Here is an 18,075-nt window from a genome sequence, read left to right as displayed (position 1 = left end):
ACAGTGACACTGCAAACTGCACAGCCTGCTCCCCGGCCCAGGAGGGGCTCAGAAGGGACATGGGTTCTAGATGCCACTGGCCAGGGCAGCCACCAGAGCGGCTTGGTAGTGCCCATGTCCCCTGAGTTGCCTTGGCCTCCAGCTCCCACCCCAGGGGACTGGCTCCTGGCCCCTGCCTCCCCACCTCCTGATATACAGCGGGCATTAGGCCGCCCAAAGGGGATACTGCATCCTTAGGAAGAAATATGCCCTCATTTTTCTTAAACACCGTTTCCACTGAGTGAAATGTTTAGAAGGGACGCGCAGGGAGAACTTTATTTCCTACCAGGGAGTTCAGAGCCACCAGGCAGAGCCCATAAAGCACCCGGAGCCTGGTAGCTGACAGGCAGCCCGGCCCCGACACGCATTACTCACAGCTGGGAGGGGCTGCCAGGCCAGCCCAGCCCCCTGGGACTGCCGCCCCCTGCCAGTTACCAGACAAGCAACTCTGAGACCCAGGGCCATGGGCAGTGGGCACTGTGCCTCTGCTGCTCTTGAGCCCAGGCTGCCTGGGGACAGGGCCCTGATCATGAGAATGGGGACAGTCCTTCTCGCCATCATTACCCTTTACCCCCCAGAGAGTGGGGAGATGAGGAGCCCAGGGGCCCAGCTGCAACTACAGGAGCCCCCCTTCCTCAGAGAGAACTGGCAGGAGCCTTGGCCTTGCCCAGCCTTCAGAGGGAGTGATGAGTTCCATGCCATAACGGGCCCCTTCTCCTGAGGCCCTCCCTTCATTGGATTTCTGAAGCTGGCTGATTTGAATATTTATAAATATCAGTAAATTATTTATTGTAGCAATCTGCTGCACCATTTTATCCATCACAGTTAACACTTTAGGGGGCTTCATGTTATGGGAACAGGAAGTGAGAGTGAGGAAGAAATGGGGCAGGGATAGAAGGAATCCCCCAAGGGGAGGCCTAGGACCCTTTGGAACTCTCCCAGGATCATCAGTGGGGCTGGCGCTGAACCCTGGTCCTCTGAGCTTCTGGCCAGGGTAAGCTCAGGCCGGATGTGTCTGCAGCTCTGGGATTGGCCTCCATCTCTGTCCAATGGGATAGTGGTAGACCCTGCACCTCTGGGTGGTGGGAGGCATGATTGAGATCACAGGTTCGGAAAGCAGAGTCCAGTTCTGGCCTCTCCCTAACCCCCAGCAGGCAGCTCTGGTTTCAAATGGAACAGACCCAGTTGGGGCTTTCTGAGTCTGGATCCCCAGCAGGGACAGTTCAGGCTGCAGTGGGGCAGCCTCCCCAAGTCTCCTGACATTCCTTCCGCACTGCCTCTTCAGGCTAGGTGAGGGTTCCCGGGCCTAGGATCTTGGGCCATATGTGGTACTGCATCCAACTCTCATCCCCTCCCAGGACTCAGCTGCCTTCACCTCAGTCCTTGCTTACCAAGCCCTGTGCTTGGCACAGACATGTGCCCGCTCACCTCACAGTCCTGCCACCCTTCTGCAAGGAGTGTTGGCACTTGCCCAGGCCCAGAGCCAGGCATGAGCTCCTGACTCTCTGACCCCAGTGGCCAGGCTACCACCTGGTCCTGTGCCACCTCCCAAGGTTCACCCTGGCCAGTGCAGAGCCACTGGGACCACATGCTAGAGGCTGGGAGAGCAGCCAGCAGCAGAGAGGGCCCTCTGCCCATAGCCAGGTGCCAGGCCTTGCCAGGCCCACTTCGCCTGCCCCTCCCCGCCCTCGCTTCACCCCCACGTCTGCTGTCCCTGGGTGAACAGAACATGAGTCCCTTTGCCTTCCCACCCTCCGGCCCAAGCTTGCCTCCTGGGCAGTATTGTTCCCAGAGGAAGTGTCCAGTGTAAATAGACCAGCGGGCAGGCTGGTGGCGGGAAGGAGATGAAAGGGGCGGTGACAGGACCGGGGACGGATGGCTTCCTTCCATTGAGGCCTGGCCCAGCGTTTATATTTTAGGGAAGAAAGTCAGAGGAATGTTTACATGGATAGGAGTCTGGGGTCAGAGCATGGGGGCGTGGGGGTCTATAGGTCTCAGGGCTCTGATAGAGTCGCAAAGAGCCAGACCCGACGGGTGGGCCGGAAGGCGGGCAGCAGGCAGCTCAGCCCGCAGCCCACACTTGCCCACGCCCGCCTCCTGCTGCTCTGGCCTCGCACGTGCTACCACTTAGGAGCACAGGCCTGCCTCTGCTCATGCCCCTGTGTCCCAGGCCCACGCGCCGCCTCCACTCCACCCCTGGGACCGGCAGTGGAGTCAGAGGGAGGGCAACATCTGGAAGGCAGGTGGGCTGGGGCCAAGCAGCAGCTGGAGGGCAGGTGTAAGGGGAGTCGGCAGGAGCAAAGGGGCCTGGGGACTGGAGGGGGGGACCCTCGATGCACAGATGCATCACAGCCGGTGGGGGCCCAGGCAGGCCCAAGCCAGGCACAGAGGCTGGACCAGGAGTGGGTAGGCTGGGCTGGACTGGGTGGGCCGAAATGTGGGGAGGCTCCAGGATGGGTGGGGGCCGGTGGGGGGGTGTCACTACAGCAAGTGCAGCCCTGGGAGCTTTGCTTCCCTCTTCCTTAGGATAAATATTTATAGATTCATTTGCCGTCTGCCATACACACTTGGCTGCTTACCTCCTGGTAAAAATAGTGCAGGCTTCCCTACCCCCTCATTTCCCTTCCCCATCCAGGGTAGGGGACAAAGGGGACCAGGTGAGGCCTCCTCCTCTGCAGGCCTACTGGTTCCCCGGAAGTCAAGGGAGACGATGCGATGGTCAGGCTCCCCCGACCAGCTTGAGAAGAGACTGGCCTTGGTGCCTGGGGACTTGGAGATGTGACCAACAGGGTAGGGTGGGCCTCCAACCGGGACGAGGGTCTGGGACCCAAGACTGAGAGGACAGGAGCACCGTACAGACCCTCCTCTGGCCCTCTGCGGGGCACAGCGGGGCTCAAGGCCACGAAGCCATGCATGCTGGCCACTGGCTACAGGACGAGGCTCTGGCCTTATCTACATGCACCATCAAGTTCACTCGTGGGGCAGCTCAGGATACACAGGTGTGGCTGCTGCTTTGTAAGTCTGTCTCTTCGTGGGCTCCAGCTGTGTGGGTTTCATGGTGTCAGTCCATTAGGAAGACACCTCTTCTGACCGCGGAGCTGGGGAGCAGAGCTGCCTCCACTCAGCCTTCTGACGCTCATGGAACATGAAGGCTCCAGTGGCTCCTGCCCTGAGCTCAGAGTGCCAGGAGGTGGGTCCCTGTACAGAGTGTGTGCTCAGACTGCATCAGCCAGGTGCCACCACAGGCTCTGTGGACCAATGAACAGATGTGTGCACATTGTGTGGGCACTTGGCGTATGCCCAGCCCTTCTGTCCTTAAGCAGGCCCCAGGCTGCTGGGTGATGGAGTTGACCACATGCCCCGCCCCCACACCCAGGACCCTCAGGACCTCAGTCAACAACAGGGGCAGGCGAGGCAGCCATGAGGGGGGTGGCCAGCACTCAGTAGCTGAATTAGGTTTCTGTTTGTGGCAAGCTGTCATGTTCAGGGATTAGGTGCTATAAACGTGGCTTCTAGCCTTACCCACACGATCTGAGGATGCCCAGCCTTGTGCCAACTGGGGTTCCACAGGGCTGTGAAGTGGACTCCCCAGGGACAGCCAGGCCTACCAGGACTGCAGGAGCCAGCCATAGCCAAAGAGGGGTGCTGTAATACAAGGGGCCCTAGCAGGAGCTAGGGAGACCTCCATGCCTGGGTACTGCTTACTAAGGCTTAGGGAAAGGGCGGGGCAATAGAAAACGGCCCAAGAGAGACAGTGAAGGGCCAGGAAAGACTAACAGTCGGGTGAAAGAGACTGAGGAAAACTGGAGGACCCTGAGGGGCTGGAAGTGAGGGGGTCCAGTGAGACTGTTGCTGTCTCAGGGGCCAAGGGTGAGGCAGACTTGGCCAGGAGAGGAGCTACCGGAGGCAAGATGCTCGGGTGGGGAAGTGCCCCCAGTGCTGCCAGGACGATTGAACAAGAGGTTGGCACAGGCTGGCCCTAGCTCCAGGCTGGCTGCTCCCTGGAGATGTGTGCGTGTGGTGCTGTCATGTGTCAACTTGGCCGGGCACCTATCCACCCCCCCCCATCACCAGTGCCTCGGTTTCTCACGTGTCAGAGGGTGTAGCACCTTCAGAGGAGCTGGTTAGGGCCCAACCAGACTAGGAAGCGCTCTGAAGAACCTGGTGATGGGAAAGAAAGCTGTCCCTCATGTCCATAGGGTCCATCCGTTCTTCCTTCCTTCCGAGACTGCGCTGTGTGTCAGACTCTGTGCTGGGCTCTGAGGGTTGAGTGATTTGCGCGCTGGGCACGGAACTTGGCGTCCCGTGGGGGGGGTGGGACAAACACATGAGCACAGCCTCCTCGGAGCAGCTGGATGGAGTTGGGAGGGGCCGGGGTTGTGGGGGCCATGCTGACTTCTCACCTCTGTGCCCTGACTGCCCACAGCTGAAGGTACCCGGTGCACTGACCCGCCCACAGGCAAGCCCGCGATGGCGGCCAAACGCAAGGGCGGCTTGAAGCTCAACGCCATCTGTGCCAAGCTGAGCCGCCAGGTGGTGGTGGAGAAGGGAGCCGAGGCCAGCTCCTTGCCCGAGGGCAGTCCTCTGCGGCCCCGGGACAAGGAGCACAGTGGCCCTGAGTCGGGGGCGGCCCGCGTGGCCCGCAGTGAAGAAGACAAGAGGCGGGCAGTGATCGAGAAGTGGGTCAACGGGGAGTACAGCGAAGAGCCAGCACCTACCCCCCTGCTGGGGCGACTGTCCCGTGAGGGCCTGGAGCTGCCACCCGAGGGTGTCTACATGGTCCAGCCCCAGGGCTGCAGTGATGAGGAAGACCACGCGGAAGAGCCCCCCAAGGACGGCGGTGTCCTGGAAGAGAAGGCGTCGGACGGGGCGGCCTCCAAGGATGACAGCGGGCCCAGCGCCAAGCAGCCTTCAGGTGAGCGTTAGCCTTGCGGGGAGAGTGAGGACCGGGCCAGGGCACTGTCCCCCAGGGGGACCCAGCAGGGAAAGGGAAGTGTCTCCAGGGAGCACACCCATTTCCTCACACCGTCCCCAGTGCTGTTTCCACATCCACGCTCAGGGAGAGAGGAGAGGATGGAGAAGGCAGCTTCCCAAGAATGGAGTTGCCCAGCACCCAGTGGGTCTTTAAGAAATAATGGCTGGAGGGCCGGGTGGGTGAATGAGTGGATGGGGAAGAGGCGGGATGGTTGTGTAAATGGATGGATGGACGGACAATGAGCACACAGCCAGATGGCAAAGACGAATGGAGAGGTGGGGTGGGTGGGAGGGGCACTCCCTCTAGGTACTCCTGCAGGAAAATGAACTGGCAAGGAGGGGGTGGGGCGGGGCAGGGTAGCAGGCAGCATCCTGAGCTAATCTCTCAGCAAACACTGAGAGGCCTCTTAATGGGTCTAGAATAGTCTCTGCTCTCTACCCCTCCCCTCGGTCTTCCTCCCTGTGACTCTGTCTTCCTGGGCCATGAGGATGGGCCTTGCCCAACCACCTTGGCTGGAACCCTCCAGCTGCCCTGTCTCCCACAGGGTGGCTGAGGCCCTCCTCCTCCAGCATCCCCAGATCCTTTGCCCCAGCAGCCTGCAGCTCCTCCTCTGGAGGAAGCTGGCCTGGGATTAAGGTGGGGCATGGGTGCCCCTGGTGAGCACTGGGGCCTCTGCTGCAGCCCCAGCCTCCCTCCCAGGCTCCCCTATCCCTTTCCCCCTGCGATGAGGGGCACATCTCCTCCCTGTGCGGGGAGCCCTGCGCAGCCACATAATTATGCATATAAGATATAAACAGAGCTGTTTAATTATCCTTCGCCACATCAGTGACAGAGTAATTAACAAACATTGCAAGATCAATGAGGAAAAGTATGACCTTCAGTTTCCTCTGATAGGGAAAGCCCTTGCCGCTGCCAGACACAAGGTGATTGTGCAGGGCCTGCGGAGAGGGGAGGGACAGGGACTTAAGGCCATGGCAGTTGTCCCTTCAACACCCGTCCGTACCCGCACCCAGCCCTGCCATGTTGGAGGAGAGCAGGCCTCACCTGCAGCCTCCTTCCCTGGGCCTGGGGACGTGGAGAGCCGCCGTGGCAGAAGAGGCAGGGCCTGAACTGCTGGTGGTTTCCTGGCCCCAGGCCTTGGCCCTGGGCACTGAGAGAGTCCTGCCAAGCTCTGCCACCTTCCTGCCTTGCTACTGTGTCAGGACGTCAGGATTCTGAACTGCCCCCGGGACCCTCACTTGGCCCCTTGGCTGCTCAGAGCTGCCTGCCCTTCAGAGCCTTCTGTCTCCCTGCCATATATAGCGAGGGTGCAGCTGCCTCCAGCTATTTTTAGCCCCTTTCCCTGGTCCCTGAGCCACTGCATGCAGCAGCCACAGCCCACCCCTCCCAGCTGGCCCCCCATCCTCCAGAGCCTGAGGTCAGGGCAGCACCTGACCCATTGGCCTTCTGCAGGGAAATGGCTGGCTGTCGGTCCTCAAGTTGCTCTGTCCAGTCTGGGTGCCAGGGGACTCTCTGTGAGTGTCCTCCCCTCACTCCCAGGAGCTCAGCACTGGGCCTCTGACATCCTGTTGGGTTTTGTTTGCTCCTGCCCAACATCCCCTCTGGGTGTGCTCTGAGAATCCCACACCTGACAGGTTTGAGTAGGGACACAAGGAAACCAGCTCAACACCTCCCCTTGCTGTAAGACCACTCACCCCTGCCCCCTGCCAGCCTGGAAACACGAACTGAGTGTGCCAAGACGGGCTGGCGTATACAGGAGGGGAAGAGAATGTGGAGCCTTCCTGGGACCATGTGGGACCACTGTCCTGTGTACACCCCACACAGGACAGTGGTGTTGGTGTGGCACACAATGGGATGTTAGCGTTAGTGGAGGAATGAGTGTCCCTGGTGAGCCGTGGTGGTGAGAGGTTGAGGGATTGCAGTGGCGTTGCCTCCCGACATAGACCACAGGTTCATGTTAGGGAGCAGGGCGTGGAGTTTGTGAAGTTGTATGGGTTAGAACCTGTGAAAATATGTGTGTGCTCACAGAGTATGTGAATGTGTAGCTATAAATGTGTGTATGTGTGTCGTAGGAGAGGATGTGTGTATGTGATTGTGAGTGTGTAAATGTGTGTGTCATAGGTGAGGTTATGTGTGCACACAGAGTGTGAATGTGTGGCTGTGAATGTGTATGTTCTGTGGGTGAGGATGTGTGTATAAGTGTATACGTAGGTATGATAATGTGTGTGTGTGTGCTGTGTGAATAAGCTGGAGGGGGTGGCAGGGAGAGACAGACAGACTGACAGGAGGCCGCGGCAGGGTTCTCAACTCTAGCCTGGGTGGAGATGTGGGAGAGGAAGGGTGGACCAAGCTCAGAGGTGCTGCCCGGGGCCCAGCAGGGCCACCTCTCCTGCCTGCCCTGACCCCCACGTTTCCCGGGTGACCATGTCTTGTGTGTGAACGCAGAATCTGGAAGTGACAGTGAAGTCTGAAGGACGCTTAAATCTGGACCAGAGTTGGGGACCCTAAGCGAGTCAGGGGGGCCCCCTCGGCTCTGTTCCTGGGACCTTCAGCAACTTGGGAACGGGTGGCCCCTCACCCACCAGGGCTCCATGTGAGGGGTCAGGGAAGGGTCCCCAGCCAGGCCCACCCTGGCTCCACTCAAGCATCTGCCTCAGCTCCTGGCATGCTCCTGACCACCTGGTCACTGCCTGTCATGGCCTCTTGTGCCCAGCCCCTGTGCCCACTGCCCCCTCCCCAGGATGCAGGTTGGGATTTGACCTTACTTCCAGTAAAATGACTTCTCTTTCATATTAGGACAAGGCGAGAGAGCGGAGACATTTATGAAACTTTGTTTAATGTACTGAAAAGCCATCGGCCAGAACATTTAGGAAATTGATTTTCCTGGCATTGATGAACTCGTTTTATTTTACCCCAGTATTAATTACTTTTTTTTAAAACAAATTAATTTAAGAGTCGTAAAACCTAACAAGTGAGCCAAATGTCCATAGATCATGTCCTGCCCCGCCCCCTCCCAGAGCTGGCCCCTGCCACCTATGGGTGGGGGCCCTGCTGTCCCTTCTGCACCTACTCCCTCCCAGAGGTGGCTCACCCCTCTCCTCCACACCCTCCAACAGGAGAGGCCTCCTCACTGCGGGACTACGCAGCCTCCACCATGACTGAGTTCCTGGGCATGTTTGGCTACGATGACCAGAACACAAGGGACGAACTGGCCAGAAAGATCAGCTTCGAAAAACTGCATGCTGGCTCCACCCCTGAGGCGGCCACTTCCTCCATGCCGCCCGCCTCGGAGGAGACCCTCAGCAAGAGGGCGCGTTTCTCCAAGTACGAGGAATATATCCGCAAGCTCAAAGCTGGCGAGCAGCTCTCCTGGCCAGCCCATGGAGCCAAGGCCGAGGAGCGGGCGGGCAAGGAGGTGGTGGGCCCCCTGCCGGGCCTGCGGCTGCCAGGCAACACCACGCACCTGGAGACCAAGGCCACCATACTGCCCCTGCCATCCCACAGCAGCGTCCAGATGCAGAGCCTAGTGGCCCGGGCCTCCAAGTACGACTTCTTCATCCACAAACTGAAGACGGGCGAGAACCTCCGGCCCCAGAACGGGAGCACCTACAAGAAGCCATCCAAGTACGACCTGGAGAACGTCAAGTACCTGCACCTGTTCAAACCGGGAGAGGGCAGCCCCGACATGGGCGGGGCCATTGCCTTCAAGACAGGCAAGGTGGGGCGCCCTTCCAAATACGACGTCCGGGGCATCCAGAAGCCAGGCCCCACCAAGGTCCCGCCTACCCCCAGCCTGCCTCCTGCACCCCTGGCCAGTGGGCCCAGCACTCCCAGTGCCCCTGGCCCGGGGCCTGAGCCACCTGCCTCCCTGTCCTTCAACACTCCTGAGTACCTGAAGTCAACCTTCTCCAAAACAGACTCCATCACCACTGGGACCGTCTCTACTGTCAAGTAAGGTGCCCCCCACCCCCGCTGCCACACAGATCCTGGGCCGGGGCCGAGCAGGAGGCCCATTTCCCTACTGTCACACTGTCACACGTGGACACACAGGTGGCTCACACCCTGCGCCCACCTCCGGTGTACCCGCTCAGCTGCGTGCACACGTACTTATATGCACACACACATGCTTACTCCTGCATCTATGTAACCACTCTGCCCTCCCCCAAGGTGACATGTGCTCAGTGGTGGTCACACACTGTTCATGCCACATCGTCCGGTACAGCCTTGTGTCCTCACCATCCAGGGACTTGAGTGTGCCGCTCAGCTGCCGGCAAGCACACACCGGCAGGCTTCCCTCACCTGGGCTGCAAGGGCCTAGTGCAGCCTCGTGCTGGGCAGAGAAAAGCCTGCCTTGAGTGGCGGTTCGAGGGTCCGTGTGGTGGCCTCAGCTCCTGGGCTCAAGGCCTGGCCTCTTGGAGAGGCAGTGAGGGAAGATAGAGCGCTGGAGTTGGGAAACAGACACCCTGAATGTATCACCATGGTCGGGGAGTGGCTGGGCCCCCGCTTCCGTCCACACACACAGTGACCCTGGCGGTGGCTGTCAGCATAGGCAGACCCTCTGGCTGGAGGTTGGCGGGCCTTTTCTGTCCAGCTGCACTTGCTGGTGCCGTCCTCCCCTTCCTCCTTGAGGGGGGGTCTAGTAACCCTTCCTGCTAGCAGCCTCCTCATTTCCCTTTGTGCTAGAAAGCCCCTTTGCTTCCAAGGCTCTGAGCCCAGGTGGACTCAAGGCCAGGTCAGGCCTGAGCGCCTGGGAACACCACAGAGCAAGAAAGCCAGGGCCCGAGGCATGGAGCTGCCCTCGGCCGCACCAGGGGCCTGAGACCACTCCTGCTAATCGCTGCGCCCCGTGTGTCTCTCACCAGGAATGGACTGCCCACAGATAAACCCGCTGTCAGTGAAGATGTAAACATTTACCAGAAATATATCGCCAGGTATATCGCTCAGAGAGGAGCATGCATGGAGAGAAGGTGGGGTGGAGGGCAAGGGTATCCAGGGGCCTGCCATCTTCGCCAGGGCCAGAGTGGGCCATCCCCGCTCCCTGTCCCCGACTCTCCCCACGTGCCTTCTCAGATCCTGCCCTGGGAGGTGGTCCAGGCCACACAGTCTTTTAAGTACCTTATACCTCAGGTAGGTGTAGGAGAGGGGAAGGGACCCCATGACAGAGTCCAGCTGCAGCTGAGTACACAGACCCCCTGACTGACCTGGGTCTTGCCTCCACATGGAATCTTGAGGAAGGTACAGGTCACAGTGGCCTCTGGGGTAGAGGCGGGATATGGGCAGTTGTCCTTTGTGACGTGTGGCCAAATGGCTCTCCCAGGCTCTGACACCTCTGACCCAAGAGCAAGCCCTTTGCATCCCAAAGACAGCAAGATTGGTAGATACAGTACTCTTTGCCTCACAGTCTGCCCCAGGTTAGGCCCTCGCTGCCAGTACCTGGTGGGGCAGCGCATGACCAGATCATGCTTGCACCCCTCTCGGCCTTCTGCCTCCCTCAGCCTGTGTGTCTGTTCAGCTTTGCTCTGTCCCGTCTCCTCTTCGTTATTATTATCATCATTATTAGTGCATCAGCAGATGGCCCCCTTTGGCAGCTTTAGCTCCAATATTTATTTGCAAGCAGCTTCCCCCTTAAGGAGGGGTTTCTGTCCCCACCTCACTGCCCCACCATCCTCAGTGGGGACAGGTAGGCTGCTCAGACCACCTTCCCTGGGCCGGCCATCGCAGAGGCTCAGAACCACAACCAGAGTGGCAGAGCCTGCGGGCACACTGGGGTTTCCTGGGAGGCAGGCAGAGGCAGGCGGTGCGGGCTCCTGGCTGTGGAGTTGGCTGGGGAGAGAGCTCCCTGCTGCAGGAAGCCAAACAGATGCTAGGCTTTAAAAATTCATAACTCTGCACTGTTTCAAGTGTCGGGAAAAGCCCGGGACAGAGAGAGCCCCGTAACACCGCTCAGCGGCTAGGCCCAGGCTGGCCGTGCCAGAGCAGGATGGGTAGTGGGTGGGGGGTTGGTCCAACAGCTGTAGAAAAGGCCACCATCCGGACTCCGCATCACCCCCTCCTGTGTCTGTAGCAGACTCGGGGCCTACCCCCAAGGGTTTTCCTCCTACCGGCACTCGCTCCCAAACCAGTGCTGGCAAGTGTTGAGCCAGCAGGATAGAGCTGCACTGCCAGTGGCCCCTTCCCTCCTGCACCCCCCACCCGGGGCCCCAGGCACAGGCTGCTCAGGCCCAGGGCCCTGTAAGATCCTCCCTGGAGAGGGGGCGGGTACCACTGAACGGCCTGACCCGTTCCTTCCTGTCCTCAGGTTCTCCGGCAGTCAGCACTGTGGGCACATCCACTGCGCCTACCAGTACCGCGAGCACTACCACTGCCTGGACCCCGAGTGCAACTACCAGGTACCGGGCTGTTGCACAGGCTCTGTTCCCCTACCATGGCCCTTGTGGGAAAGGCTCTTTCTGGAAGTGGGGTCCGGGGTGCTCAGTTGTACTCAGCCACCTGTCCAGGGAGGCAGCATGCCTCCACCCCTGATTCCTGCTGACAAAGCAAGTGAAGAGGGTCTGCTGCCATCTGTGCCCTGGGGTGCTAATCCAAGCTGCCTGCCATGGAGTGTGCCGCGCACCAAGGACTGCGCCTGCCAGCCCCGGGCATTGCCTCATTCTGTCTTTCTGGTGGCCTTGCGAAGTTGGGAGTAGCTGCTCAACTTTAAGAATGATGAAACTGAGGCTCAGATTGACTGTTGCTTATGTGTAAATCCACCTGTGGCAAGCATGGCACCAGTGAGGAGGTGGGACCTGGGCAGTCTGCACCCAACAGACAGCTTCTACCTGTCAGGGCCCCTGCCTTCAACATCTGGCCTGACTCAACTTCCAGGAGGAGGGTCTGTGATGCTGGAACCTTGGGTAGCTGCTCCCTCCGGGGCCAGCATGCCGGGAAGTGGCCTTAGGCAGCCTGGACTGCCGCAGCCCTGAGCAGGGTTATTTATAGAGTGACCTGAGGGCACTGGGGCCACCACCGGCCCCGGCGCACTTGGCACACGGGGCAGGGGCCATGGGGGGTGGGGCGCCGGCGGGCTCCTGCCAACTCGGCCTTGTCTCGTGGCAGAGGTTCACGAGTAAGCAGGACGTGATCCGGCACTACAACATGCACAAGAAGCGCGACAACTCGCTGCAGCACGGCTTCATGCGCTTCAGCCCTCTGGACGACTGCAGTGTCTACTACCACGGCTGCCACCTGAACGGGAAGAGCACCCACTACCACTGCATGCAGGTGCCCGCCACCCCTGCCCCGCCACCTGCCCCTGCTGGCCAGGGGCCTCCCTTTGCCCCCGATCCTGAGACGGGGCCGCCCGGTGTGCTGAGAGAGCCTCGGGGGCTCGGGCTTTGGGTAGCGTCTGGTGGGCCCAGGGCGGGACCTTCCCATGGCCATACTTGGTGTGGGTAAAATTCAGTGAGCTGTTTATACAGACCGACATTTTTCAGGCTTTAACACCAAGAGCAGCATTGCAGATGATTCCTGAGGAGGTTTTTGTTTAATTCTTTGTTTTAATGCCACGCCGAGTCTGGGCTTTTTCAAGGTGTCAGGCCTAGGAGGAGCGACTTGGGTTGCAATAGCAGCCGCCGTGCCTCCCCCCCGGTATTTGGCAGGGGTTGTTATGGCCTCTCTGAAACAACCTGGGCCACGAGGAGAGGGGGGCCACCCGCTGGGCTCTGAGATGGTGCAGACGCTGGCACAGGCCAGCCTGCACGAGTGTTCAGATTCCACTGGTTTTTACTCAATATGGCAACGTTGCCTGCCTGCCCCAGCTGCGGTGGGGTGGGAGGGCCCCAGGCCAAGAACCATCCACTGAGCAAGTCCCCAGGCTAAAAGTGACCTCCAGGGTCCAGTCCCCGGCCAGTGCTGGGGATTGAGAGGTCGGATGCACTGTGGGACTCCCGACCAGTTCGGTCAGAGCCCGACTTCCTCAGCTGGGCTGAGAAGGGTCCAGGGTCTCTGGAGACAGCTCGGTCTCCAGCACAGGTCAGGGACACTGCCCAGGTACTCCAAGTTTTCTACTTTGGTGCCTCCAGCGACTTCCCAAAGCCCCCAGTTGGAGGTCTGGAGCCACTGCCAAACTCTCCTGTGACCCCAGCCTCGACCTTGGCCCCACGTGTCAGGCTCCGTCGCCTTGACCATGTTCTGGCCCATGCAGGTGGGCTGTAACAAGGTTTACACCAGCACCTCAGACGTCATGACCCACGAGAACTTCCACAAGAAGAACACACAGCTCATCAACGACGGCTTCCAGCGCTTCCGGGCCACCGAGGACTGCGGCACGGCAGACTGCCAGTTCTACGGGCAGAAGACCACACACTTCCACTGCAGGTCAGCGGGGGCCTGGCCGGGGCACTTGCTGGACTGCCAGGGCAGCTGAGGGCCCTGCCTCCTCCAGGGGAGCAGGGACGGGAAGTGGAGGCTGCTTGGAGACCCTGCCTCTATGTCCAGCCTTGTCTTCTGTCCCGGGGACCGTCCCTCCGAGGGCTGAGGGGGTGCAGGGCCTGCTCTGGGTCCCATCCAGCCCCATGACCGGCCCGTGATGTCGCCATCCAGGCGCCCCGGCTGTACTTTCACCTTCAAGAACAAGTGTGACATCGAGAAGCACAAAAGCTACCACATCAAGGACGATGCCTACGCCAAGGACGGCTTCAAGAAGTTCTACAAGTATGAGGAGTGCAAGTACGAGGGCTGCATGTACAGCAAGGCCACCAACCACTTCCACTGCATCCGTGCTGGCTGCGGCTTCACCTTCACCTCCACCAGCCAGATGACCTCGCACAAGCGCAAGCATGAGCGCCGGCACATCCGCGCCTCGGGCGTGCTGGGGCTGCCGCCCTCGCTGCTGGGCACCAAGGACACGGAGCACGAGGAGTCCAGCAACGACGACCTGGTCGACTTCTCCGCCCTGAGCAGCAAGAACTCGAGCCTGAGCGCCTCTCCCACCAGCCAGCAGTCCTCGGCTCCCCTGGCCTCCACGGCCGAGGCTGTGCCCGGTGCCGCCGCCAAGCCTCCCAACAGCAAGATCCCGGGGCTGCTGCCCCAGGGCCTGCCTGGCTCCGTCCCCCTGGCCCTGGCCCTCTCCAACTCTGGCCTGCCCTCCACCACACCCTACTTCCCTCTCCTTCCCGGCCGTGGCAGTGCCTCCCTGCCCACCAGCGCCCCCGGCCTCCTGGGGACCATGTCCTCTGGGCCCACAGCCTCAGCCACCCCCGACACCCCTGCTCTGGTGGCCTCAGGAGCGGCAGACTCGGCCCCGGGCACTGTCAGCTCTGTCTCTGTGCCCCCCGCCTCCATCATGGAGAGGATTTCTGCAAGCAAGGGCCTCATCTCACCCATGATGGCCAGACTGGCCGCAGCTGCCCTCAAGCCCTCTGCCACCTTTGACCCAGGTGAGCAGCCTGGACCCTGCCCAGGAAGCACACACGCTCCGAACCCCAGTGGCCCCAGGTTGCAAAGTGGTGCAGGGGGTGTTGACAGACTCCTGCCCACCAGCACCCTCTCTTGGCTGGTGTCTGCCTCTGTCTGTTTACTCTTTAGGGCCCTTGATAAGGTCTACCTGCCCCACCCACCCCAGACAGCTCTAGCCTCTGCTTCCCCATTTGTGGAATGGGGGCAGTCGGGCCCCCCACCCGTCTTCGCATCTTTCATGTCAGGTGAAGCCTGCTGAGGACCTGCGTCCCCAGGATCGCTCAGCTGGCCTGGCAGGGTGGACGCCTGCCAGGGCCAAGGGCCACGCGGCTCTCTCCCCAAGTAGAGCCTGTCTGCGGTGACTGAAGCCTGGCCTGCACTGTATGGCGTGGTAGCCACTAGCCACGTGTTGCCTACTGAGCACTTAGAGCTGGCTGGTTGGTATGACAGAGAAACTGCATCTTAACCGACATTAGTTGAATTTGAAATAGGGTCACCTGGCCAGGGGGTGCCGGGCCCTGGAATCACAGTTCTCTTCACTCCAGGCCAGTCCCCACCTCGTCCCCTACTTTTCCTGAAATTTTTCTGTAAGGGTTTTTGTTTCTCTCCTTTCTGTCCCTGTGTCTCCCCACCTCACCTCAAGGTGAGGACTTTAGCCGCTAGGCCACGGTGCTGGGCCCCACCTGGGTGATCAAATCCTTGTTAGAGGGTTCCACTCCTGTCTGGGATGCAGCTTGTCTCATTTAGTCATTCGACAACCGCTGATGCGGGTAAAAGTGGCCTGCCGGGTGCTCACTGGGAGCCAGGCCCAAGCTGGCAGGACTACAAACAAAAGGCCACTCTGCAGTGCCCCCAGACAGCCGGCTAGGCAGTGACGGAGGCATGGCCTCCAAGGATGCCCTGCGTCCTTGTAGACCAGCTGGGAACCAGCCGGGAGCCTGCCTCTGGCCTCTGCTCGGCACAGGAGCTGCTGGCAGAAACAGACGGGTCCCCAGTCAGACACTCGGATCTCATATTCCTGGTTGGAAGTAGCTGACCCTCCTCTCCAGGGGTCCTGGCCTGGCCACATGCCTCGAGCCAGTGCCTTGAGCAGGGCAAGGGCCACTCCAGGGCCACGCTGGCCTCTGTGGCCTGCCTCTCAAGTACTTTCTTTGCCTCAGAAAACTCTCCTTTCCCTAAGAGAAAGGTCAAGGGGAGGGGGGCCTTTTTCCTTGATTTTTAATAAAATGCCACTTGCTGTCTGTGAAGCCGCTCTCTGTCAGCTGTAGCGCCTTGGGGCAGATTAATATTTCAGTCACTTGGGGATTGGGGAGGAAGGCGCAGTGGACACGTTGCTGTCAGCAACTTCTCTTTGCCCCGCTCCGCCGGGCCTCCTGCGGCCTCTTCCCGCCCAACGCCCCCTCGGACCCAGCCCGGCCCGCTGGCCTCCCATCTCCCTGCCCCGGACAGCTTGACGGCCGAGGTCACTCTGTTTGAACTGCCCTGATTGGCCGTCAGCTCTGATAGCCCTGACATAGCAGATGCCCTTCCCGGGCATGCTCAGTGTGCAGGGCCGTCGCCCCGGCAACAAGCGGGCCAGGACCGTGCAGGGGCCGCTCCCAGTCCAGAGCTGCCACTTTCCCTCAGCGTTAACAGTGTCTTTAATAAAAGCCTAAGCGGCAGCCCCACAAATTGACTGTGACAGTTGGTGGAGAAAATGAAGGGCCCCAGCCCGCTCCCCAGCCTCCCGCCCTGCTCCTCCAGGAGGCCCCGAGCCAGGACAACTTTGACATAATTTTGCAATAATTATCACTTGAAGAATTGCCACACAGGGGTATGCGTCGCAGACAATCCCGTCAGGTGCTGGGGGCGGTCAGATCTCCCCAGGCCGGCCCACTGCCCTCACTGCAGGGTGACCAGGGCGGGAACAGGCCGAACCCCTCTTCCCTTCCCTTCCCTTCCCCTGTAGGAAGCGGACAGCAGGCCGCCCCCGCCAGGTTCCCCCCGGCCCAGGTGAAGCAAGAGCCCAGTGAGAACCCTGGCCCCCTGGGCCCCCACGAGGCCTCCCAGGACCGCAGTCGGGACCTGACTGTGAAGGAGCTGAGGTGAGGCGAGGCCTGGATGCCAGGCTGCAGCTCCAGGCGCAGCGCCCTTCGAGCTGCACCCCAGAGGGGCAGCTGGGGCTCAGCCCTCCCAGCAAAGCCTGGGCAGCTGCAGGGTGCCCTGGGAGGGGCTGGGAGGGTGACCGACCCGGTGGAGCTGAAGCACCCTGGTTTGTGTGTTCCAGTAATGAATCAAATGGCCACGCAGTCCCGGCAAATTCATCTCTTTTATCCTCGCTTATGAATAAGGTAAGAACATCCATCACTCGCCTCCCATTTCCCACCCAGAGAAATTAAAGCTGGGCTGGGGGCTGGGGGGAGGTGTTTGTTTTTTAATGTTTTCCCTCTAATAAGATGAGTTTGTACCATTTAAATTTTGAGGCCATTTTTCATCGGATATAATTTCAGAGCCACTGCTTACAAATTAATTTAATGAACTGGCTGAAGAAATATATCCCAGCCTCTGACACCTTTTTTTTTTCCCTTCAGATGGAAGGTTCCAGAAGCTTTTCCAGAGCCCTTTAACTTCTTTTCGCTCTTAGTTATTAATTTTATTTATTTATTTTATCTATTTTTTGTTTGTTCAAAAAGGGGTGGGGGAAGGGTGCGAAAGTAAAGGCAAGGCATCAATTTCCACTTTTCGGGTTGAGTAATGTTCTCGGACGTCTTCCGGAGAGGGCACACTGGAATATTTATTTTAAATAATGCAGGGTCTTTGTAAATTATACATCATCTCAAATATATTTTTCCCCTTCACATGATAAATTTGACTACAGCAAGATTAATTTGGTCACTGTACACAAGTGACTGTTGTACACGGAGCCAGGCTTGGGCCCGACCTCAGGGGGCGGCGTCCCGCCTGGCCCTTGGTGGGACAGGAGCCTCTGCTTCCTGCTGCCCGTGTCCTCCATCCCCCCCCGCTACCACGCTACCCTCAGGTTCTCTCTCTCAGCCACAGCCCCCAGCACCCCCCACCCCTGCCCGGGGTGCCCTACCACTGTGCAGCAGTGGCTGGGTCTTGATCTTGTGTGTCTTCTCTTGTTCTCAAGGAATTCGTAGGGGTTCCCCCTACTCCTCCTCCCGATCTGCTTTTGAAAACCTTCTGGCAGGAAAATAGCCAGGAAGCCGCAAAGTCTGGGGTGAGAGGGCTATAAGCCCGTGCCCCAAGCCGCAGCCCTGGCCTGAGTTTGTGTGAACGGGCCTGCTGGAGCCACAGCCAAGGGCACAGCTGAGGGCTGAGTGGCCCCGGGCAGCCAGAGCTGTGTCCCCAGTCCCCCCCGCCCCACACCTGGCCCCTCTCCCTGCAGGTGTCTCAGGGCAACCCCAGCATCGGCAGCCTGTTGAACATCAAGACAGACGCAGAGGGAAGCCCTGCGGCCGAGTCCTCGCCCTTCGTGAACAAGGCCGTGAAGGCCTTGGTCCCGGAGAAGCTCTCAGAGCCCTGGAAGGTGTACCTGCGCAGGTGAGGGGCTGGCGGAGGGCGGTGGCGAGGGCGGGGCGCAGGAGCCCAAGTGCCCTGGCTGGCCTCTAACCACCTGGCTCTTC

General features: G+C 59.9%; 2 protein-coding genes across 2 annotated transcripts in view; one reads left to right on the top strand and one right to left on the bottom strand.

Moving 5' to 3' along the window:
- The window catches only part of PGD (phosphogluconate dehydrogenase), a 298,830-nt gene that overhangs the window by 44,490 nt on the left and 236,265 nt on the right, over nucleotides 1-18,075 (bottom strand). The gene's annotated exons all lie outside the window — the stretch shown is intronic.
- The window catches only part of CASZ1 (castor zinc finger 1), a 48,076-nt gene that overhangs the window by 21,592 nt on the left and 8,409 nt on the right, over nucleotides 1-18,075 (top strand). The window contains exons 3-12 of the mRNA XM_058675030.1: nucleotides 4,466-4,954; nucleotides 8,131-8,965; nucleotides 9,877-9,945; nucleotides 11,313-11,403; nucleotides 12,110-12,274; nucleotides 13,197-13,369; nucleotides 13,595-14,430; nucleotides 16,398-16,533; nucleotides 16,716-16,779; nucleotides 17,838-17,992. Of these exons, the coding sequence (XP_058531013.1) occupies nucleotides 4,466-4,954; nucleotides 8,131-8,965; nucleotides 9,877-9,945; nucleotides 11,313-11,403; nucleotides 12,110-12,274; nucleotides 13,197-13,369; nucleotides 13,595-14,430; nucleotides 16,398-16,533; nucleotides 16,716-16,779; nucleotides 17,838-17,992 (3,013 nt within the window). The remainder of the gene's footprint in view (nucleotides 1-4,465; nucleotides 4,955-8,130; nucleotides 8,966-9,876; nucleotides 9,946-11,312; nucleotides 11,404-12,109; nucleotides 12,275-13,196; nucleotides 13,370-13,594; nucleotides 14,431-16,397; nucleotides 16,534-16,715; nucleotides 16,780-17,837; nucleotides 17,993-18,075) is intronic.

Source organism: Ochotona princeps, chromosome 2 (assembly GCF_030435755.1).
Source record: "Ochotona princeps isolate mOchPri1 chromosome 2, mOchPri1.hap1, whole genome shotgun sequence".
NCBI classification, from domain to species: domain Eukaryota; kingdom Metazoa; phylum Chordata; class Mammalia; order Lagomorpha; family Ochotonidae; genus Ochotona; species Ochotona princeps.
This window is presented reverse-complemented; position numbering and strand designations above follow the sequence as displayed.